The following is a 24,936-nucleotide window of genomic DNA, read 5'->3' as shown; positions in this document are numbered from 1 at the left end:
AATGAAAAATAAGGAATAATTCACATTCCATTTTCTACGTCCTTTTTTCTTTCTCTCGTTTTTTTTTCTGATTATAAAAGTAATCTGCGCTTATTGTATAATTTTCTTGGTATTTGGCATATTTAGGAGAATGTGTTATGGCTGCTTACATTTTCTCACTGTGAATATTAGGATATATGTCAATAGTACTAGATGTTCATAATTTTTCTGAATCAGAAAGAAGATGGTACTAATAATCTGTTCTCTATGAAGTTACCTCCTCTGATTAAACCAAACTTCCAATGGAGGAGAGCTCCTGGAGATAGGGCCAAGCTGTATTTCTGAAAAATTATTTTTTTCACCTTATGAGTGATAGATTTCAAGGGAACACTTTGAAAATAGCAAAATTCTCATTTCTTAAAGGTAGATCATTCAACATAAAATTATCTTGTGCTTACTATGTGTGAGGAACTTGGAACTAACTGTAGGAATGTAATATGAAACAGTTTTGTGATAGGGATGTGACTTTGGAGTCATTTTACCTAGCAAACATTTGAGAGTCTTACTTTGTGCTAGTCCTTAGGGCTAGGGAGATGATTTAGACATAGTTTATAGTGTCAGCCATCTGCTATGTGGTGAGATTTTTCTCTGGGAGCCCTGAACTGCACAGGGGTAGGCTCAAAGAAGTCAGGTGGTTGAGTTTATTGAGATTCGGGTTTTTCTCAGGTAAGTGTGGCTGAGTGATATGGTGGATCAGGGAGGCTAAGGGTACTTAGTGGGGACTGACTGTGATGATCAGCTGTGGACTCTGACACTGGAGAAGGGAAGCGAAGCCTGGAGGAGCTGATGGGAACAGGATTGGACCTCTGAGATAACAGAAGGAGAGAGGGTCTAGTGAGATGAATCTTCTAATGTATCCTATTATTTACTTATTTATTATGTTTCTTGTTTATGGTTTATCTTTCCCCAATAGAGTGTAAGCTCTATGAGGGCAGGGATTTTTACCTGTTTTTTTTTTTCTTTTCACTAATGCATTCCATGAACCTAGAACAATGCTTGGTACATAATAAGTACTCTTTAAATATTTGTTAAATAAGCTAAATGTAGTATAATAATTTATGTGAGTTGATGGTAGAGGTAGTGAGAAGTGGTCAGATTCTAGGTGTATTTTGAAGATAGATCCGAGAGGATTTGCTGATGGATTGAAAATGGGGTATGAGAAAAAGAGAGGGGTCAAGGATAACGTGAAAGGGCTTGGCCTGAGCTACTAAAAAAATAGTGTTATTATTTGCTGAGATGAGGAAGACCATGAGAGGAGCACCTTTTAAGAGTTTGAATATTGAGAGCTAGGTTTGGAGATAAGGTCTGAGACATCTGTTACACATCAAGTAGAGACTAAGTCAGGTAAGCAGTTTGATATTTGAGCCTAGAGTTCTGGGAGAGGTTTGGACTGGAGATACACATTGTGCATCAGCTGCACATTCATGGCTTTTAAAGCTCTATGATCAGATGAGACACCAGGCTAGTGAATGTTGATAGGAAGGAGGTCCAAGGACAGAGCCCTAGGACAAAACATTGAGGGGTCAGGGAGATAAGGAGGAGCCAGTAAAGGAGATTGAAAAGTAGAGGTCAGAGAAATAGGAGGAAAACCAGGAGGATGTAGTATCCTGAAAGCCAAGTAAAAAAGTGATTCAAGAATTAAAAATTAAATTGAATTAAAAAGTGATCTTGAATTAAAAAGTGGCCAGTTTGAGAACTGAGGTTGACCATTGGATTTAGCAATGTGGTGGTTATTGGTGATCTTGAGTGGTTTGGTACATAAAACATAAAACTTTATTTTTTTAATGATTTTATTTATTTATGAGAGAGAGAGATCACGAGCAGGAGAAGGGGTAGAGGGAGAAGCAGACTCCCGACTGAGCAGGGAGCCCGATGTGGGACTCGATCCCACGACCTTGGGATCATGACCTGAGCTGAAGGCATACGCTTAACCAACTGAGCCACCCAGGTACCCAAAACATAAAACTTTAAAAGATTATGTTTTTATGAAATTTAGGTTAAAGTGTCTGGACAGATGTTAAGATTTCACTCATGTTATTTTAGGTAGATATTTATTCCTACTGATACTGTTTTAAGATATAAATCAATTAAAATAGTTGATTTTAAAATTGATTATATAAGGTGACTCCTCCTATGCTTATATATGATTCAGGAAAAAAAAAGGCCAAAAGGGTCAGTTAGTCTTGTTGAAATTATGATCACTGATAGTTGTTTGAAGAGTGATTTTGGCTAGCGTGCTTCTCAGCATGATCCCTATCCTGGAATGCAGGATAAAGTGCATAAGATGGAGAAAGTTCCAACCTCATAGTAAAGAAGAAGTATAATTGGGAATTTTAAAGACTGATTTAATGCACTCCATTATCAGTTTTCTAATATATCTTTAAAGGCTTTAAGGCAATAACTTTTTAAAGTAGTAGTTTAAAAGCTAAGTCCTTTTTAAAACTGTTAGCCAACTTTTTTTAATTTTTAAATTATTTTTGCTTAAAAATTTTTATTAATGAAATATGGTTGACATACAATGTTATAGTAATTACAGGTGTACAACATAGTGATTTGACTATTTTGTACATTATACAGTACTCACTACAATAAGTATAGTTGCCATCTGTCACCATACAATGTTATTACAATATTACTGACTCTATCCTATGCTGTACCTTTCATCTCTGTGACTTATTTATTTTATAACTGGAAGTTTATACCTCTTAATCCACTTTACCTATTTCATCCGTACCTGAGCCCCCAACTTAAGAGTTTTTTTGGAAGTTCCACTCACTGGTAGTTTTTCTTTTCTTTTTTTTTTTTTAATACATATTTATTTATTTTAGAGAGAGAGAGAGAGTGCACGCAAGTGTGTGTTCTGGGGAGGAGCAGAAGCGGAGAGAGAAGGAGGAGGAAAGAATCTCAAGCAGACTCCCTGCTGAGCTTGGAGCCCCATGAGGGGCCCGATCCTATGACCCTGAGATCATGACCTGAGCCGAAACCAAGAGTTGGATGCTCAACTGACTGAGCCACCCAGGCGCCCCTTTATTTTGCTATTCTATTTGATTGTCAATTTCTGGAATTTATATTGTCCTTAAAAAATTCTAAGGTGGTACCTTTTAAAAGTGTAGTTTAAATTGAGACTGCATCATGAACAGTTGCATTTAAAACGTTTTAAGGAAGTGATTTTGAGAATTGCTAATTATAGTTTCAGCCTGGAACATTTTCTTTAATGAAAATTGTTACCCATCTTAATGTTGTTTAGGAAGATTCTTACCTCTGAAGACAATGTTAGGACCAAGATACGATAGTCAAGTTGCTGAAGAAAATCGGTTCCATCCAAGTATGCTCTCAAATTATCTAAAGAGTCTGAAGGTAAGAAACAACATTTTGATATTGTTTTCGTATATTTTATCCCTCTCTTGTTCTTCAGGTGGCTTTAAAAAAAAAACTTATTTTGAAATAATTTATTGACTAAGAGGAAGTTGCAGAAATTGTACATAGAATTCTGTGAACCCTCCCCCCAGCTTTTCCCAATGGTGACATCTTACATAATTGTAGTATAATATCAAAACAGGAAATTGACATTTGTACAGTACTCTTGAATTGATTACAGACCTTGTTTAGTTTTTACCAGTTTCTATATGTGTTCATTTGTGTGTATGTATGTATAGTTCTCTGCAGTTTGATCCAGTGTATAGATTTGTGGTATTAGTTACAGAACTGTTTCATCTCCACAAAGGAACTCCCTCATGCTACCCCTTTATAGTCAGGCTCTACCCACCCCCATCCCTGTACACTGGCACCTGCTAATCTGTTTTCCATCTCTGTAGTTTCATCATTTTGAGAATGTTATATAAATGGAGTCAAACAGTATGTGGCCTTTCAGGATTGGCTTTTTTCACTAAGCATAATGCCCTTGAAGTCCATCCAAGTTGTTGCATGTTTCAACAAAAAGTTAGTTCCTTTTTATTGTTGAATAGTATTCACTTTATAGATATATCAGAGTTTATTTAGCTCTTTTCCCATTGAATGCTTGAATAACCATTTAACCAATTTGAGTTATTTCCAGTTGTGGGGTATTGCAAATAAAGTTATGTGAACATTCATGTACAGTTTTCATTTTTCTAGGATAAATATTCGACAGTATGATTGCTGTGTGCATAGCTAATTTTACAAGAAAGGGCCAAACTATTTTCCTAAATGAAACTTCGTAATTTTTTATATTATTCTGACATAATACTGATTAGATTAGCTTCCTAGGCTGCTGTAACAAATTACCACAAACTGGGTGACTTAAAACCACAGACATTTATTCTCTCACAGTTCTGGACACTGTAAGTTCTAAATCAAGGTGTTGGAAAGATTGGTTCCTTTTGGAGGCTTGGGGGGAGAATCTTTTCCATTCATTCTTTTCTGCTAGCTTCTGGTTAATGCCAGTGATCCTTGGCATTCCTTGGCTTGTAGCTCTGTGGGTCTTCTCTCTTCTTGTTGACATCTCCCTATGTGTGTCTGTCCAAATTTCTGTCTTTTAAGGACACCCTAATCTATGATCTCATCTTAACTTGATTATATTTGCAAAGACCCTATAGCCCTATTTCCAAGTAAGGTCATATTCACAGGTACTAGGCGTTAGGACTTGAACATATCATTTTAGGGGACATAATTCAACTTGCTACACTACTGTTTGTACTCTTCTATTTTAGTACATTCATCCAATATTAATATTCATTATGTGTAAGGGTTTCTGTCATGGGATAGAAAAATCATCCCTTAGATTCTGAAAACCTGTTAATCATCCCTTTCCTTGATGTAGTTTTTTGAGTCTTTATATTTTTTTGTAAACTTTTAACTTTTATTTTCGTTATCAATAATGATTTTGAAAGTCTTAGTTAACATTTATAGAGCATTAAATATTTCCTGGTTGGTAAGGTAAGAGTTTGGGCTTAGAAGCCACTTAGCCTGGGCGCCTGGGTGGCTCAGTTGGTTAAGCGACTGCCTTTGGCTCAGGTCATGATCCTGGAGTCCCGGGATCGAGTCCCGCATCGGGCTCCCTGCTCGGCAGGGAGTCTGCTTCTCCCTCTGACCCTCCCCCCTCTCATGTGCTCTCTCTCTCATTCTCTCTCTCAAAATAAATAAATAAAATCTTTAAAAAAAAAAAAAAAAGAAGCCACTTAGCCTGGCTTTGATTTCCATTTTGCCACTTACAGCTTTGTTGGCAAGTTGCATAATCTCTTCCTGTTTCAGTTTCCTCATCTGTAAATAAAATTAGTGCATATAAAGCATGTAGCATAGTGCTTGGCACAGAGTAAGGCCTTTATTGAATCTCATAACAACTCCATGAGGTAGATACGATTATTATCCTTACTTCATGGATTGGGACTGTTATGAAAAATAAATATGTATATGTAATATATGTATGTGTATATGTGTATGCAGACAGATAAATTCACACACAAACACATTATCCATACAGATACATCACACACACGCATGCACATATGTATATATGGGGCTTCAGGCAGTTAAGTCATACAGTACAGTTTCTCCGTTTCCTTGGCTAAAGTGTTCCTATGTATTTAGAAAACTCATATTTTCTTGCCCATCTCCACTTTTCATCCATATCTTATTTTGGACCTGGATACAAACAACATGGGTTCTAATTCTAACTCACTGAGAAGCTGTATTAATGAGATCTGACTCTCTGTGTTTGACAGTACATGTCCTCTGAAGGAATTAAGATCACTGCAGAAGCTATGTGGGAAGAGAAATAGGCCCAGGGTGGCAGACTGTAGAAAATGCCATAAAAAATACATTTCCTATAAGTAAGAGCTCACGTGATGGGTAGACCTCTCTCTCATCCGCACTTGAACTAAGGAATCTGGAGAAATCAGTGGAGCACATATGGTGGCTAGTTTAATATTTTGGAAACACACAATTTTGTTAGTTTTGTCAGTTTTGTTGTGTGTGAAATATAAACGTCTTTGCCATTTTTTCCCCTCTAGCAGTGGAGTCAAATCATTATGTAAACCAGTCTCCTTTAGGCACATCCAGCACTAGGTACTCAATAAAAGTGATAACAATAAAAGAGAAAAATAACAATTTAAAAAGTGCAGATTGTTTCTCGTCGTTCTTCCCAGAGAACATGTGCTTCAGAATAGGGTATAGGATATATGAGTTAACTGTTCTTTTACTTGGCTCAGTTTGGGTGTGCGTATCTTAGTGAGACTCTCTTACTAGTCTGAATGTGATTCTAGTTGTTAAAGATTTTTTTTTTTAAAGATTTTATTTATTTATTTGACAGAGAGAGACACAGCGAGAGAGGGAACACAAGCAGGGGGAGGGGGAGAGGGAGAAGCAGGCTCCCCGCAGAGCAGGGAGCCCGATGTGGGACTTGATCCCAGGACCCTGGGATCATAACCTGAGCTGAAGGCAGTCGCTTAACCAACTGAGCCACCCAGGTGCCCTAGTTGTTAAAGATTTTTTAAACCACTTGGCCCCTGATCACAAGCCAACTACATCAGTTAATGCTCAACAGAAGAAATAATGATTTTTGTTCCAAATGTAGCAAGAAAAACTGGCTGAGAGATGGGATTAAGTCTTCAATGAGATGCACAATTATGGCCACGTGTACTGTTCTTTATTGATTATTTAAGGGATTTATAAGAGAATTTTGACTATACATACTTTTTACCTTATATAGTACTCACTTTAGAATTTAACTGCCTAGCATGTGATGTAGTGATAGCTGCTTGGAATGCTGGGTTGATGTGTGCCTGGGGGTTAGGGTATATTTCACATAGATGCTATTCTTGCTGTGTCCTTTTGTCTAATAAATCATAGGTGGGGTGGCGGATGCAGAAAACTACATCCATGTTTGTTTTTTAAGGTAGACTTCTGTGATGTTGAAGTGGACTAAGTTTTGCTTATGTTCTAGTTCTGTCATCAGTTTGAAGGTTAATTTATTTCATTTAGTGTCTTCTAAGTTCTAGTACCTTGAATGAAACTTGAGTAAGTGATGCTTTTGTTGTCAATAGTTCATTGGTAGAGTGAACGTAAAATGTCCCTCAGTGTAGATGGATGAACTGGAGTATTGCCATTTCATTAGTTTGTTTTGGAACAAATTCATTTACTAGTAAATCTGCTCTTTTCTCTTTCTCTCTCTTTTTTTTTTAAGGTTAAAATGGGCTTGTTGGTGGATTTGACAAATACTTCAAGGTTCTATGACAGAAATGACATAGAAAAAGAAGGAATCAAATATATAAAACTTCAGTGTAAAGGGTAAGTCATGTATTAAGGTTCTTTAATATTGAAACCTTTTGCTAAAATTTGCAATTTCTTCTTTTTAAAAAAAAATGTTTCCATATTACTAGACATGGTGAGTGCCCTACAACTGAGAATACTGAGACATTCATTCGTCTGTGTGAGCGGTTTAATGAAAGAAACCCACCTGAACTTATTGGTATGTCTGGCTTTACTTTGCCACTGTTTATATATTTTATTTTGTGTTTTGGCTTCTGTTTTCTTTTTAGCAAGTGAGGTGATATGGCAGTTTTTTTTTTCCTTCTTTTTAAAGTAATCACTAAGAAAAGTGATTAATTAGAGCAATAGACTAACTTTTGTGAACTATAAAATATATATATATTTTTAAAAGATTTTATTTGTTTATTTGACAGGGAGAGATAGCAAGAGCAGGAACACAAACAGGGGGAGTGGGAGAGGGAGAAGCAGACTTCCCACCAAGCAGGGAGTCCGATGCAGGGCTCGATCCAGGACTCTGGGATCATGACCTGAGCCAAAGGCAGACGCTTAACGACTGAACCACCCAGGCGCCCCCTATGAAATGTATTTTTGTAATTTTTTATTTTTCAAGATAAAGCCCTAATTGCCCCTCTTCAGGAATACTACTGGGTGACTTTACCTTAAACACTACATATTTATTTTTTATCATTTCGCATTTTATACCATATGTGTTGTGAAACTCTTTTTTCACTCAGTATTATATATCTGAGAGTGATCCATGATGATGTAACTGTGGTTCATTTTTTGCTGCTGTATAGTATTCCATTACGAATACCCTATAGTTCATCCATTCTCATGTTGATGGACAACTGTTTCAGCAGATATTTATTGATTGCTACTCTTTGCAAGGTACAGGCTCTTGGAACACATCAGTGGAGAAAACAGAAAAAAATCTCTCCTTATATTTTAGTGTGGACTGGGAGCAGGGGGAGGGGATGTGGGATGTGGGAGGAAGGCAGGCAATAATAAATATACTAAATAGGTAAATTTAAAAAAATGACAGTTATTTAAAATGACATTTGGCTTATTTTCAGTTTGTTTTTTTCTATTATAAACAGTGCTACTTGCACTGGTATAGAATTTTTAAGGTTTGATTTTTAGCTTTGATTCTTTGTTCTTTCTGATATTAATATTAACATATGGTTTGAATTGAGGATCTAATTTAAATGTTTTCTATATAACCATTTGTTTTAGCATAGCTTATTGAATAGTTTTTTCTCCTGATAGCTAGATGCCATAAATTAACTTCTTATATGTACAATTGGAAAGTTTTTCCATTTCATTTGCCTTTTAATTTTTGAGGTAATATTTTTAAACTTTTTATTGTCAATATATTTTCTTTTGTGATTGCTTCTTTTTAAAGTTTTAAGCAGCCGATATTTTCCCTATTCAGAGAATTAACTGAAAAACTATTAAGAAAGTTCAGGGGATATATTTAAACACCCATAAGTAAGACAACATCAGCAACTTTCTTGTAAATAGTAAATAGAAAATAAAATTAGAGGATGGTCTTTATTAATCTTATTAATAATATTGGTTAACATGGAGCATTTCCTGTGTGCTAGTCACTCTAAACCATTTTACATTCAATATCTCATTTTGTTCTTATAACAATTCTATTGTGTAGACTTTATTGCCACTCCCATTTTTATGATGAGAAACTGAAGCTTGGAAAGGTTAAGTGACTTGCCCAAAGTCATTCACACAGCTAGTAATGATTAGAACTTAGATCATATCCTAAGCAATCTTAGTTGTAAGTTCATACTCTAAGCCACTTCTCTTTTCTGTAGCAGAAGTACAAGATACCAAGGAATAAAGTCTATTAAGAAGTGTAGGAGGTCTTTATGAAGAAAATATACTTGGATATTAAAAGACTTGAAGAAAGGGGAGACATTTGTTTCCAAATTAATTTCAATTATTAGTGTAATTCTAAGCAGAATCCCAATGAGACTTTGGAAGATTTACTATGAGGTTAATTTCTTTTATTTGTAAAATTTACTGCGTCCACATAATTCAGCATATATTGAGCACAGAAAAAATTATTTGGCAAATGAAACAGTCAATATTATAAGAAAATTTTGAAAAACAAAAATAATGAGGGGATTGTCCTTACAAGTTAAAGCATAGGGTATAGTAATGGAAACTACAGTAGTTTCTTGGTGGTGGAGGAGATGTTTTCCAAATTGTAGGGGGAAGGTGTGATTATTCAATAAACGGTGTTGAGACAGTACATCTAACATGTATTTTAGATTGATTAATTTTTTTTTTTTTAAAAGATTTTATTCATTTGAGAGACCAAGAGAGGCAGAGAGCACAAACAGGGGGAGAGGCAGAGGGAGAGGGAGAAGCAGATTCCCCACTGAGCTGGGAGCCTGATGTGGGGCTCAGTCCTAGGACCTAGAGATTATGACCTGAGCCGAAGGCAGACGCTTAACCATCTGAGCCACCCAGGTGCCCGGATTAAATTTTTAAAAGGACCCATAAGCATATAGGAGAAAATATAGGTCAGTATTCATTAATTCTGGGGTAAGATAGGATATTTCAATTCTATCACCAAAGGCAGAATCCATAAATATTTCTTTAGGAGTGTCCCTGGACTCCTTGAATCAGAATGACCTGAGGACGCTTATTAGAAATGTTTGTTTTAGGGCCTCATCCTGGAACTACATAATCAAAAACTCGGGCTGAAGCCTAGGAATCCAGTTTTTTGTTTTTTTATTTTTTTTAAGCAAGGGTCTTAGGTGACTTTTTATGCACACTTAAATTTGAGAGCTGCTGTCAAAAATTAAAATGTGTTCTCTGTTAGTGATAATAGTACCTGCTGCTATTAATGAGTGCTTATTCTTTACCTGGGAGACATGATGGGAAACTATAAATGAATGAATGAAGAAATGAATGAGTATAATCCTCATAACAACTGTGTAGTATGTGGTGTTTTCCCCATTTACAGCTAAGAAAACTACTAAGTCTCAGAGAAATTAAGTAGTTTGCCCATGGTCACACATCTATTAAGTGTTTAAGCCAAATTTTCAGTCCAGTTTCCGACTTCAAAGTTCAAATCTCTAAATTGTTGCTGCCTTGATTTCTAGATTAACTCATGAAAATGAAAAAGAATTTCTGTACTATAAAACATAACAGAAACAGAGCAAAATGGTTATTTGACAAGTTTGGACAAGTATTTGAAGCATATGACAGATAAAAATAGATATACAAGGAGGGGCGCCTGGGTGGCTCAGTTGGTTGGCATCCAACTTTTGATTTTGGCTCAGGTCCTGATCTTGGGGTTGTGAGATTGCTCAGCACTCAGCTAGGAGTCTGCTTGTTTCTCTCCCTCCCCTGCTTGCTCTCTCTCTCTCTCTCTTAAATCAATCAATAAAATCATAAAAAAATGCATACAAAGAGATTTTATAATCTAACTGGCAAAATATGGAAAACAATGAAAATGCAACTTATAAAAAATAAAATACAGGTAGCCAAGAAACATGAAAAAAATTTTTTTTCGTTTGTTAACAAGAGATACAATTACAATATAGTTGTTACCTTCCCCCATTAAATTGGCAAAGATTTAAAAAATTAAAATGTCAAGGATTGGGTATATTGGGTGCACTCATACATTGTTAGAGTGTTAATTGGTACTACTACTCTGGAGAGACGATTTGGTGATATTTTTCAAGGTCTTCATAAGCGTTTATATACAAGCAAGACTACATCTAATTCATTTTAAGGACGTAGAGATGGACGTAAAGATTTATGTGAAAGGAATTTCATCACAGCTTCATTTGTAATAAAATAAAAACTGGGAACAGTTTACATATTTGATAAAGCAGGTTATTTATTTATTTATTTTAAAGATTTTATTTATTTATTTGATAGAGAGAGATAGTGAGAGCAGGAACACAAGCAGGGGGAGTGGGAGAGGGAGAAACAGGCTTCCCACGGAGCAGGGAGCCCGATGTAGGGCTCGATCCCTACAGGACCCTGGGATCATAACCTGAGCTGAAGGCAGACGTAAAGCAGGTTATTTATAGAGTTTGCAACTATTATTAACAGAAGAACAAGAACATGGGAATATATGCCATACAGTATTGTGATGTATATGTGTGTAGATATTTACATGTTCACAAGAATATATATGACAAGTACACATATCTACACATATATTTAGGTGTGCATCCAGAAGATAAACAGCCTAAAATAGCATTGTGGCCTTTATTTGAGTGACAACTGTTTTCTCATTTGAGAGAAATCATTGTGGGGTAAATGCTAAATGTACTTGAAGAATTCAAAGGAAGGCAGTAAGTCTTAACATTCAGAAACAGATGTCATGATTTTAGAAAGATTAACACTCCCAGGTTTAGGAAAAGAAGTTGATCCTTGTTATAAATTGTCCAGTTGTATTATTGGAGTTATTTTTATATAGTTGACATATTTAAATCAGTTGCCATCAGCATTTATTCTTAATGTCCAAATTGCTCCAACCTAGGGCAATGGGAGCCCCTTCAAGTTGGTTTCTGTATTCTTTTGATATCACCCATTAGTTTTTGATGGTTTCTTTGTTTTCTGGCACATGATGTTTTCCAGACCTGGAATCAGTTATTTCTCTAAGGAGATTGGTTCCTATTTAGAAAATAGTATTTAGAGATAACCTCGGTGTTAGAGACCATTCCGTAATTAAACACATTAACATTTCTGCAGTTAAACATATGAATATTCATTTACACCAAACGGAGATAATGAAATTTATATAGTTTCATGATTATAGTCATTTATTTCTGGGCGCCTGGGTGGCTCAGTTGGTTAAGCGACTGCCTTCGGCTCAGGTCATGATCCTGGAGTCCCGGGATCGAGTCCCACATGGGGCTCCCTGCTCAGCAGGGGGTCTGCTTCTCCCCCTGCCCTCTTCCCTCTCGTGTTCTCTGTCTCTCATTCTCTCTCTCTCAAATAAATAAATAAAATCTTTAAAAAAAAAAATATATATAGTCATTTATTTCTAAGGGGTGTCTTTTCCTGTTCAAGGTTGATCTCTGTTTTTTATTTCTTCTTTAGAAACTTTATTTCAGTTGTATCCTTGTTATCAGTTATTGTCAACCTCTGTGATTTAACCAGGTCCTTCTCGGCCTATAAACATATCTAAGTCTCTCATATTAAATGATAACCCCCCCCCCCAAATCCCACACCTTTCTTGTTTTGTATTTCCCCCTTCCTCTTCCCAGCTGATTTTTTGAAAGATGGATACTTGAATTCACTTATTACCACTCACTACATTGCAATCTGTAGTCCTCCCCGTGCACTCTTAAACAAATAGTGACTTTCACTTCTAATTATTCTCTGTCATTTAAACAGTTGAACAGTCATGTCTTGAAACTTTTTCTTTTTTTGTTGTACATGACTCCATGTTCTCTTTGTTTTCTTGACCCCATCGCAGTTTATTCTGTCTTTTTTATAAATAGTTTCCCCCTTACTTATTCTCGAGACTTATAATAGTTTCCCCCCTTACTTAATTTTCTTCTCTTATTTTACATACCCATTCTTAGTGATCTTATCTATACCACAGACTTCTTCCATAGTTCACTATGTGTTGATTATTCTTTAATCTGCAGTTCCAGCCACACCTGTCTTTGAAGCTCTTTGCTGTTTTTTCCAAATACTTTTAAGTCCCAAAAGAACCTTAAACTCATCATCACCAACTGTACTTATTACCTTGCCTATAAGACTGATGTAAACTCCTGTAGTTCCTAAGCTAGTAAATGCTTCCACTGCCCACTTAGTCACCAGAGGGCTCCTTTTATGTCTTTCCTCTCTGTGTTGATAGTCATTCACCCCTCAGATTGGAGATCCAGCCTTAAATGTCTCTTCAGTCTGCCTCCCCTCATTATCCCTATCACTTTGACCCTGTCATTCAGACCCTTATCTCACACATAAATTACTGGGATGGCTTCCTTACTGTTTTTCTTGCCTTCATTGTTGCTCCTTCTCTGTCTTCTGTTGGCTGCCATTGGAGTGCGTTATTTATTTATTTATTTATTTATTTATTTTAGATTTTATTTATTTATTTGACAGAGACCCTGGGATCATGACCTGAGCCGAAGGCAGACGCTTAACCACTGAGCCACCCAGGCACCCTATTTATTTATTTTTTAAACATTTATTTATTTGTTTATTTATTTTAGTAATCTCTATACCTAACATAGGGCTCAAACCTACAACCCTGAGATCAAGAGTTGCACTCTTCTGACTGAGCCAGCCAGGTGCCCCTGGAGAAAACATGATAATTTTATTGCCATGCTTAAAAATTTTTAATATCTTTCTATTGCCCTTAGTAATACTGTCTTTAGTATGGTACACAGGTTTCTTCAGGATATTGTCTTCTTCATTGCCTCCAACTGCATTTGGTATTACTTTTTTATTATACTCCATGCTGTAGCCATTCTGATTCATTTATAGTTTGCCATATGTGGTGTTTTGATTCATACATATTTTTATTGGTACAAATTGCTCCTGTCTGTAGTTCCTTTGTATCCTTGTTAATTGGGTGGTGTTCATTGACTAAGGTTTTTATTCTAAATATTAATGATTATTTACTATGAATGTAGAAATAGGTGATTTGGTTTAGTTGATGGTAACTCTAAGATACTGGTTTTCAAATTTTTTTTAAGTAGGAAAAGGCTTTTTTGGAAAGAAATTTTACCCTGTTACAGAAATGAGATGAAAATGATATTTTTTGATACCTTTAAAAATGTATCAAAAAATAAAAATGTATCAGTGTTACATTTTTGATAAAGTCAATTGCTAAAAACAAGTGTTTTGGAATGTGTTTTAAAAGCCAATTGCAGACTTATGTCAGCATCTCACTTTAACATCTGTTTTTTTTTTAATAGATTTTATTTTATTTATTTATCTGAGAGAGAGAGAGAGCACGAGCAGGAAAAGGGGCAGAGGGAGAGGGAGAAGCAGACTCCCCGCTGAGCAGAGAGCCCGATGTGGGGCTCGATCCAAGGACCCCAAGATAATGACCTGAGCCAAAGGCAGATGCTTAACCAATTGAGCCACCCACGTGCCCCACACTTTATCATCTGGTTTTAAAAACAGTCAACATTATAATGAACTGCATTAATTTAAAATGTACAATTTAATGATGTAGATACCTTTGAAACTACAGCCAAGGTTCAGGGCATTTGCATCTTATGCCCCTTTGTGTCCATCCTCTCTTCAACCCTTAGTTGTAGATTAGGCAATCACTTTCTACTTTCTGTCACTATAGATTCATTTGCATTTTTTAGAAATTGTTTTAATTGAGGGGCGCCTGGGTGGCTCAGTTGGTTGGGCGACTGCCTTCAGCTCAGGTCATGATCCTGGAGTACCAGGATCGAGTCCCGCATCGGGCTCCCTGCTCGGCGGGGAGTCTGCTTCTCCCTCTGACCCTCCCCCCTCTCATGCTCTCTCTCTCTCATTCTCTCTCTCAAATAAATAAATAAAATCTAAAAAAAAAAAAAAAGAAATTGTTTTAATTGAAATGTATTTGACATATGACATGGAAATTTAAGGTGTACAACATGTTAATTTGATATATTTATACATTATAATATGATTGCCATTGTAGCAATAATTAGCACCTCTATCATGTTACCTAATTTTTCTTTTTAGTGGTTGGAATAATTAAATTGTAATTTCTTCTCAAGTTTGATGAGCATAATACAATATTGTTGTCTATATTCACTATGCTGTGCATTAATCTGCAGGTCTTATTTACTACTTGTTGCAAATTTGTGCCATTAAATAACTGACTTGGGGCGCCTGGGTGGCTCAGTTGGTTGAGTGACTGCCTTCGGCTCAGGTCATGATCTTGGAGTCCTGGGATCGAGTCCCGGATTGGGCTCCCTGCTCAGCAGGGAATCTGCTTCTCCCTCTGACCCTCCCCCCTCTTATGCTCTCTCTCAAATAAATAAATAAAATCTTTAATAAAAAAAACCCCAAAAAACTCTGTTTTGTACTCCTCCCACCCCCCCGCAATTTCCTGGTAACCACCATTCCACCATTTTACTCTTTGATTTTATGAATCTGACTTTTTTAGATTTCACATATAAGTAATATCATACGGTACTTGTCTTTCACTGTCTGACTTATCTCCCTTATTTAGCATAATATGGTCAAGGTCCATCTATGTTGTTGCAAATGGCAGAATGTTCTTTCTCCTGGCTGAGTTCCATTACACACACACACACACACACACACCCCATCTTCTTTATTCATTCATCCATTGATAGGTGCTTAGGTTGTTTCCATATCTTGGCTATTGTCAGTAATGCTGCAATAAACATGGAAGTGCGTATATCTCTTCAGTATCCTGTTTTCATTTCCTTTGGGTTATACCCAGAAGTGGAATGGCTAAATCATATGGTAGATCTATTTTTAACTTTTTGAGGAACCTCCATAATGTTTTCCATAGTGGTTGAACCAATTTACATTCCGACCAACAGTGTACGGGAGTTCCCCTTTCATCACATCCTTGCCAATACTTATCTCTTGTTTTCTTGATGATAACCATTTTAACAGGTTTGAGGTGATATCTCATTGTGGTTTTGATTTACATTTCCCTGATGATCAGTGATGTTAAGTATCTTTTAATATACCTGTTGGCCATTTTGATGTCTTTAGAAAAATGTCTTTTGAGATCCTATTTTTTAATTGGCTTGTTTGTTTTTTTGTTATTGAGTTGCATGAGTTCTTTACGTATTTTGGATATTAGTCCCTGATCTGATATATGGTTTGCAAAGTTTTTCTCCCATTCTGTAGGTTGCCATTTAATTAAATTAATTTATTTATTTGGGCAGAAGCTTTTAACTTTGATGTAGTTTCATTTGTTGATGTTTGCTTTGGTTGTTTGTGCTTTTGGTGTCATATCCAAAAAATCATTGACAAGATCAGTGTTGAGTAGTTTTGTCCCCTACGTTTTTTTCTGGAGTTTTATGGCATTGGGTCTTATGTTTAAGTCTTTGATCCATTTTGTGTTAATTTTTGTGAATAGTATAAGATAGGGGTCCAGGTTTATTGTTCTGCATGAACACCATTTGTTGAAGAGACTTACCATTCCCCTTGAGTGTTCTGGGTTCCCTTATTGAATATTAGTTGACCGTATATGCAGGAGTTTAATTCTGGGTTCCCTATTCTATTCCATTGGCCTATATGTCTGTCTTTATGGCAGTACCATTAATCACTACAGTTTTGTAGTATAATTTGAAATCAGGAAGTGTGATACCTCCAGTTTTGTTATTTTTCCTCAAGATTGCTTTGGCTATTCAGGGCCTTTCATGGTTCCATACAAATTTTTGCATGTTACAGACTTCATGTAAATGAAACTTATATATATGGACTTCTGTTTTTGTTTTTTCTTTTCTGCTTCTTTCACATAGGTTTTGAAATCATCCTCATTGTATTTATTAGTGATTCATTTTTATGGCTGATAAGTAGTTATTGAATGGATATACCACACGTTTATCCCTTCACCTGATGATTGACTTTTGGGGTGTTTGCAGTTTTTGGCCATTATAAATAAAGTTGCTGTGGATATTAATCTTTATTTATGTCTTTGCACATATATTTTATTTTTCTTGGGTAACTAACTAGGATTAGAGTGTCTGGGTCATGGGGCCCGTAGGTGGCTCAGCCATTAAGCATCTGCCTTTGGCTCAGGTAATGATCCCGTGGTCTGGGATCGAAACCCTGCATCGGGCTGCCTGCTCAGTGGGAAGCCTGCTTCTCCCTCTCCCACTCCCCCTGTTTGTGTTCTCTCTCTCTCTGTCAAAGAAATAAATAAAATCTTAAAAAAAAAAAAAATGTCTGGGTCATTTGATGTAGGTGTATGTTTAACTTTTTAAGAAATTGCCAAACTGTTTTCCAAAGTGGTTATGTTGTTTTATTTTTCTACCAGCAGTGCATGAGGGTTTCAATTCCTCTACATCCTCACTTATATTTGATATTGTCAGTCTTTTTGATTTTAGCTATTTTAGTGTGTAGAGGATTACATTATGATTTTAGTTTGCATTTTCATGATAATGATGTCAACTGTCTTTTCATGTATTTCTTGATCATTTGCACATATTCTTTTGTAAACTGTCTTTTTAAATCTTTTGCCCAGTTTAAAAAATATTAGGGTGTTTGTTTTATTATTGAGTTGTAAGAGTTGTTTATATATTCTGGATACAAGTCCTTTATCAGATATATGTAATGAGAATATATTATGTGGTAGTGTTCTTTTTTTCTTTTTAGAGGAAGAGAGATTGGGGGAGGGGCAGAGGGAGAGGGAGAGAGAGAATCTTAAGCAGGCTCCATGCCAGCATGCAGTCTGATGTGGGGCTCGATTTCGGGACCCTGAGAACATGCCCTGACCCGAAATTGAGAGTCGGGACACTTAACCGACTGAGCCACCCTGGTGTCCCCTTGTGTTTTTATTTTCTTAAAGACGTCTTTTGGGGCACCTGGGTGGCTCAGTTGTTAAGTGGCTGCCTTCGGCTCAGGTCATGATCCCAGGGTTCTGGGACTGAGCCCTGCATTGGGCTCCCTGCTCGGCGGGAAGCCTGCTTCTCCCTCTCCCACTCCCCCTGCTTGTGTTCTCTCTCTCCCTGTGTCTCTCTCTGTCAAATAAATAAATAAAATCTTTAAAAAAAAAAAAGACATCTTTCAAAGAGCAAACATTTACCATTGTGAAGTAGCCCAATTTATCAGTGTTTCCTTTTATGTTTTATCTAAGAAGTCTTTTTCTTACACTAAGGTTACAAAGATTTTCTCCCATATTGTCTTCTAGAAGTTTTGTAATTCTAACTCTTAGTTTATTTATATATTTGATTTTGGTTGCCCTCTATTAGGATGCTTTATATATAAAGAGAAGAGTAGTTTGTTAAAATAAGACTATTAGTCTTAAGTGGCAGGATATCTTTCCATTAAACAGAGATAACAGGAAAAGCTTCATTTTTGAGTTTTGCAGGAGAGTGACTTAAGTAATGTTGTCATGTTAGTAATGTCAACCAAACTGTTTTAATTACTTTTTCAAAGTAGTTAAAATGATTAAAGTGCAGTCATTTTTGGAACTTATGAAACTCATTTGCAGCTCTTCAGAATATAGAGGTAGGACCACACTAATCTTGAATATGTATGGAAAAAAGGTTTAAGAAAAAATCATTTTTTCAGGTTTTTTTCCTGAAAGTTTTACTTTTTTTAAAAAAAGATTTATTTATTTGAGAAAGAGAGAGAGTATGTGGCAGGGAGGGGCTAAGGGAGAGGGAGAGAATGTCTTAGGCAGCCTCCACACATAGCACAGAGCTGGATGTGGAGTTTGATCTCAGGACCATGAGATCGTGACCTGAGCCAAAACCAAGAGTCCGATGCTTAACCGACTGTGCCATCCAGGTGTCCCCTGAAAGTTTATTTTAAATGTTATAAGTTAATGTAAAGATATTGTCAGTTGGTTTCTAAGAGAACTTCGAAGTAGTTTTATTTTTATTGTACTGTATATCCATCAGTTATATTCTAGATCCAGTCATGTGTTGTGTGTGTGTGTGTCCATCTTTTAGAGTTGTGTGTTCGATAAACATACCTTCTTATTTAAAGTGCTTGGATTCCTTTTTTTTTTTTTTAAGATTTTTTTATTTATTTGAGAGAGAGAGAGCGCGAGAGAGTGTGCACAGAGGGAAAGGGAGAAGCAGACTCCCCACTGAGCAGGGAGTCCAATGTGGGGCTCAATCCCAGGACCCTAGGATTGTGATCTGAGCTGAAGGCAGACGCTTAACTGACTGAGCCACCCAGGCACCCCTAAAGTGCTTGGAATCCTTTAGTTTTAAGAGAAATCTTTAGACCTTAGAGGTGATTTGTAACCAGTATATACTAAACTTCTTGCTAGTGAGATAAATTAGATTCTAAGAACTTAAACTGACAAGTTACTAATAGTTACAAGAGGGGGCCAAATTTTTAAAAATGTAGTTATTTTATAAAATCATTAAAATGTTTTGATTGCAGGTTGGAATTTTAAAGTAAAATGTGGCTTCTGAAGTAATGTATTAATTTTAAACCAAAGCTGCTTTATTTTCTAGGTGTTCATTGTACCCATGGTTTCAATCGCACTGGTTTCCTCATATGTGCCTTTTTGGTGGAGAAAATGGATTGGAGGTATTTGTTTCTTGTTATAATGGAAGAAGATTAGTAATTGATAATGAATTTTATTGATTTTTTTTTTAGTTTTAGCATTTTATATTGCCAAATTTTTGGTGAAGTCCTGATTAGTAATATTTAAAGTGGTTTTCATTTTAGACTTGATTAATCTTAGAATATCATTTATTACCTGGTGTTTTGTACTAAGTAGCACTTTAGTTGAATGTTTATAGATTTTCATATACTACGTATTTTCTTTTCCAGATTTTTTTTCACATATTCCAGAATTATCAGAGACTAGTTTACTCAATATTTTTGTTGTTGTTGTTGTATTCACCTTTGGAAGTTACTGTTGTTGTTGTTCTTTTTTCTTTTCTTTTCTTTTTCTAAGTAAGCTGGCTCATGCCCAACGTGGGGCTCAAACTTACGACCCTGAGGTCGAGTTGCATGCTGTACTGACTAAACCAGCCAGATGCTCCTTGTTCTTTTCATTTTTAATGATACTTTTTTTTTCTTATAGCTGTTGAATAGTAGGAAAAACTTGTAATGGTATATGGAGGAGGTATTTTTGGGACACTTACTCTGTGAACCATTCAAGCAATCATGTCTTTATTGAAGTGCCTTTTTAGATCCTGAGAGATTAGAACCTTTGTCGCTTCAAATTCCTGAGTGAATGGGATATTATTACCTGAATTTTCTTGTTTACTGATTGAAGGTCATTATTTTTGTTTATAAAGCCTTTCACAAAGTAGGTCCTTCTGTGAATATAATCAGCTGAAGTACACATATGATTCTGTATTTTCCTGTTCACACATCCTCTGGTTCTGTCCTGCATGCTCTTCTAGCTCTGTCTTTCTGGCCTTTGAGGTGCTTTTGACAGTAACCCCAGACTCCTGTGTCAGCCTGTGCTTTAGCCTCTCTCTGATGACCTTTGCTCTTATTACCGGGTCTGTTGAAAGTTCGTAAAAGCGAGCATGCTTTTACTTTTATTCATATTGCCATTTACATTTCTTTGATTTCCCCTAGAGTCAGATCTCAACCTTCAAGGCTTTATTTAAACTTTTCACTGACTTTACCCAGGCCCCTTTGTACAGTCATTGCAGCTTACCTCTAGGGTTTAGGGATTATCAATGTACCTTATATTAAAGCTGTTGCAGAAGGAATTTGTCCTTTAATAGATTGAATGCCTTAGGCATGGGGAATATGATTTGTCCATTTTATAAGCCTATATTATACTTCATTTGGTGCCTGAAATAGAATGAGTGAGTTTTGATAAATCTGCATAAATGAAGAGCAGTGAGGAAATTCCCTGGTGTTTGTTTTCCATAGTATTGAAGCAGCAGTTGCTACTTTTGCTCAAGCCAGACCACCAGGAATTTATAAGGGTGATTATTTGAAAGAACTTTTTCGTCGCTATGGTGATATAGAGGAAGCACCACCCCCACCTCTATTGCCAGATTGGTGTTTTGAGGATGATGAAGATGAAGATGAGGATGAGGATGGAAGAAAGGAATCAGAACCTGGCTCAAGTGCCTCCTTCGGCAAGAGGAGAAAAGAACGGTTAAAACTGGTAATGTTCAAAAATATTCTAGTCTTTACTTTCTTCTCCTGCAAACTTATTTTTTTTATTTTTTATTTTTTTAAAAGATTTTATTTATTTATTTGTCAGAGAGAGAGAGAGAGAGAGCACAAGCAGGGGAAGCAGCAGAGGGAGAGGGAGAAGCAGGCTCCTCACTGAGCAAGGAGCCTGATGCGGGACTTGATCCCAGGACCCTGGGATCATGACCTGAGCTGAAGGCAGACGCTTAACTGAGCTACCCAGGAGTCCCTCTCCTGCAAGCTTATTGAGATTTATGTGTTTGTTTAGCTAGATTTTAAAGTTATTTCATTCTGGCTGTTTTTAAAGATTCTTGGTAGCCACGAGTCTGCCTTTTTCTATGGGAAAAGCTTGTTAATAAGCTCATTTTGTTTTTTGGGGTGCCTGGGTGGCTCAGTCATTAAGTGTCTGCCTTTGGCTCGGGTTATGATCCCAGGACCCTGTGGGAAGCCTGCTTCTCCCTCTCCCACTCCCCCTGCTTGTGTTCCCTCTCTCGCTTTCTGTCTGTCAAATAAATAAATAAAATCTTTAAAAAAAAAAAGCTCATTTTGTTTTTGATTCTTAGGTAAACCAAAGAACTCTTTGCAAAGTATTGGGAGATTCCAACTACATAGTGAAATTTTGTACTGATGCTTTAGAAAATTGTCACATAGTTAAAATAACACTACATATAAATTCTGCTCCTTCCCATGGTTGGTATTTTCATATTTTCTGTAAAGTTTGAACTGAGAAGACTCTTCTATGGACAATTCCCATTAATCTTCTTACTTCTATGGACAACTCCCATTAAAAGGCCTAACAAAAACCATTAGGAATTCTCTTCTTGGGAGGACAGGAGAGATGCTGGGAAGAAAAGTACTGATGGTACTTGTACATGCACAAATATATGGTATAGGCCAAAGGGAAAAGTTAGGGAAAGTGTGGAGATAATTAAATGTTAATGAAGTTAATTATTAAGGAATGTAGGATATCATAGTTGAGCAGTAAAGACTACTTTTATTAGTAGGCAGTGATTCACAGGCAAGGAAGAAAATGCCTTGTTTTTGTGTAAATCAAGTGATACAGTCATTTGGGTTTTTTAAAAAAAAGTCCCTTGAAAAACATTATTTTAATATGTGTTTACACATTTCAAACTTCAAGACTTGAGGCCACTGAAAAGTGTTAATTGCTTTGAAACATAGAAATAATTTAAAAAATAACTTACTCTCTTAGTCTAATTCATTGATTACTGAATCACATACCTAGAAAAATAAGAATCACATTCTAAGGAAAGGCTAATAGCATAACATAACATAGCATAGATGACTACTTTCTTATAGTATCATTTTTGTAAGGAAATTCAACTGTATTTTTTAAGAATAACATTAACCCAGAGCATGTGCAAATGTGTTTTTGCATTACAATATAGTATTTGAATGTGTAAAAGAGTTTAAAGCAAAGAGTTACTATTTTGCAAAATGTGGTAAAAGTTTGCAGAGTCCCCCTGCCCCCAGCAGAAGGGGTCTTAAAAATGACATTTATTTTATAATATCAAGTGCCATTAAATCTGTATAGTTGCAGATGAGCTTCAGCAGCATTAAGAGAAACATAGCCAAGATGAGCATGTTTCTTTAGGGAAAATAAAGGACGTTTAAAATAAAATTCCCAATCTAGTTTCTCCTATTTTGTTTCGTCAGTTACTAAGAGGAGTGTTTTAAAAATTTCCTACTATGGTGGCATCTGGGTGACTCATTCGGTTAAATGTTCAACTCTTGATTTTGGCTCAGGTCATGATCTCAGGGTTGTGAGATAGAGCCCCTTGTTGTGCTCTGTGCTGGGCGTGGGCCTGCTTGGGATGCTCTCTTTCCCTCTCCCCCCCAAAAAATTCCCCACTATGATTGGGGATTTATCTATACTTCTCCTTCTAGTTCTGTCAAGTTTTGATTTACGTATTTTGAGGTGATATTATTTAGTTTATACAAATATGTGTAAAGGATTATTATATCTTAACCGTGTCTTCAGTTTTAGCATTAAAAATATCTGATGTTAGTCTGATTAATTGCCCAAGCATTCTTTTGGATAGTGTTAGTATGGATTATCTTTTTTCTATCCTTTTGCTTTCAGACTTTATTTATCCTTTATTTAAGGTATGTCTATTATAGGCATTGCATTGTTGGGTTTTGTTTATCCAGTGAATAGTTTTTGCCTTGTTGGATTATTTGGTCCATGTGCATTTATTTTACTGATATAATTAGATTTAAAACTTATGGTCTTACTCCCCCACCCCTGGTATGTTCCTTTTTATCTTCCTTTCTTGCCTTCTTTATGCTTAATTGTTTTTATATCACCCCAAGCCATTGCTTGTTAGTTATACATTCTTTTACTATTCTTTTAGTGGTTATTCAAGATTTTAGTATGTATCTTTGACTTGTTAAAATCTGGTATATATTAGTACTTTTGCCACTTTAAACAGTGTAGGAATCTTAGAACCTTTGGTTGCATTTACCTCTTCCTACCTTTTTGTTATTATGTATTTTAATTCTACAAGTATTTTATACCCCATAAGGTGATATCATCATCATTCATCATCACCACCATCATTTTATACAGCAAATATTTAGAGAAACCCATATATTTATCCTTTTTGGTGCTCTTCTTTCTTTCTTGTATTTTTATGGTTCCATTTGGATAGTTTTTCTTCTAACTGAAGAGTTCTCTTTAGTATTTTCTTTATTGTGGGTCTGCTGCAACACATCCTCTCAGTATTTGTGTAAAAATGTCTTTTTCGTGCCATCATTTTGAAGAATGTTCTGGGTATAGAGTTTTGGGTTGGCACTTTTTCGTGCCATCATTTTGAAGAATGTTCTGGGTATAGAATTTTGGGTTGAAGATACCATTCTGTAATCCATTTCTATTAAGAAGTTGCTTCTCTGAAGCTAATTTCTTTTTGTTTTTGATTTTCAACAATTTTACTATGATGTTTCTACTTGGAGTTTTCTTTGTGTTTATTCTGCTTTCTATTTATAGTGATTCTTGAATCTATGGTTGGATTTGTTGTTAGTTATAGAAAATTCTCAGCCATTATCTCTTCAAATACTGGTTCACATCCATTCTTTTTCTCTTCTGAGATTCACCTAATAGACCCCCCCAATGTCTCTTATTTTCTTTTCTGTATTTTCTGCCCTTTTTGTTTTTTCATTTTTCAATGTGGATATTTTCTTCTGACCTGTCTTCCAGTTTACTAATCCTACTTCAGCTTTGTCTGAGCTGCTGTTAACTTTATCCGTGGTATGTAATTTCAGTTATTTCACTTTTGGAATTTTCATTTGAGTTTTAAAAAAGTTTTTAGTTCTTTGTTGGAATTCTTCATCTTGTCATTTAGGTTTTTGAATTTATGAATCCCAGTTATTTTAAAGCCTGTGTCAGATAACTAATTGATGTGGATCTCTTCTGGATCTTTAGTTTTTCTTCTCATGTTCTTTTGATTTCTAGTCAGTTGTTTATTTTTGGCACACCTGCATATTTCTGCTTTTTAGACATTATATATGAAAAATTGTGGAAATAATTTGAGACTCTGCATCATGTTTTCTTCCTTCAGAGAACATTTACTTTTGTTCCTACGCAGGGTTAAGAGTAGGACATCTTAACTCAGTCAAGGATTGAATTGTTTAGAAACTAGTCTTCAGTTTTGGGGGGCTGGTTTCTTTTTGGTTCAACTTAATTCCTAGAGTGTAGCCCTTTGGGGATCCTAACTGAAAGCCTGGAGAAATAAACAGGACTCTTCCTCCTTAGTGGACTGAAACTCCAGTTTTTGTTTCCCCATTCCTGTGATAGTGCAGAAAGCTGTGTTCAGCCTTTTAGCCTCTTACCTACCATTTTGGAAACAGTGCATGTAG

General features: G+C 36.0%; 1 protein-coding gene across 4 annotated transcripts in view; it reads left to right on the top strand.

The window, feature by feature from the left end:
- The window catches only part of RNGTT (RNA guanylyltransferase and 5'-phosphatase), a 320,109-nt gene that overhangs the window by 4,027 nt on the left and 291,146 nt on the right, over positions 1-24,936 (top strand). For 3 of the 4 annotated variants that reach the window (XM_045867220.3, XM_064597861.1, XM_064597859.1), the window contains exons 2-6: positions 3,287-3,396; positions 7,199-7,302; positions 7,395-7,483; positions 19,407-19,482; positions 20,794-21,034. In XM_045867220.3, the coding sequence (XP_045723176.1) occupies positions 3,287-3,396; positions 7,199-7,302; positions 7,395-7,483; positions 19,407-19,482; positions 20,794-21,034 (620 nt within the window). The remainder of the gene's footprint in view (positions 1-3,286; positions 3,397-7,198; positions 7,303-7,394; positions 7,484-19,406; positions 19,483-20,793; positions 21,035-24,936) is intronic. The other variant, XM_064597860.1, reaches the window with a different exon arrangement.

The sequence above is a fragment of the Mirounga angustirostris genome, unplaced genomic scaffold (genome assembly GCF_029215605.1).
Source record: "Mirounga angustirostris isolate CCGP_5_RB_7025 unplaced genomic scaffold, mMirAng1.0.hap1 SCAF_8, whole genome shotgun sequence".
NCBI lineage: Eukaryota > Metazoa > Chordata > Mammalia > Carnivora > Phocidae > Mirounga > Mirounga angustirostris.
This window is presented reverse-complemented; position numbering and strand designations above follow the sequence as displayed.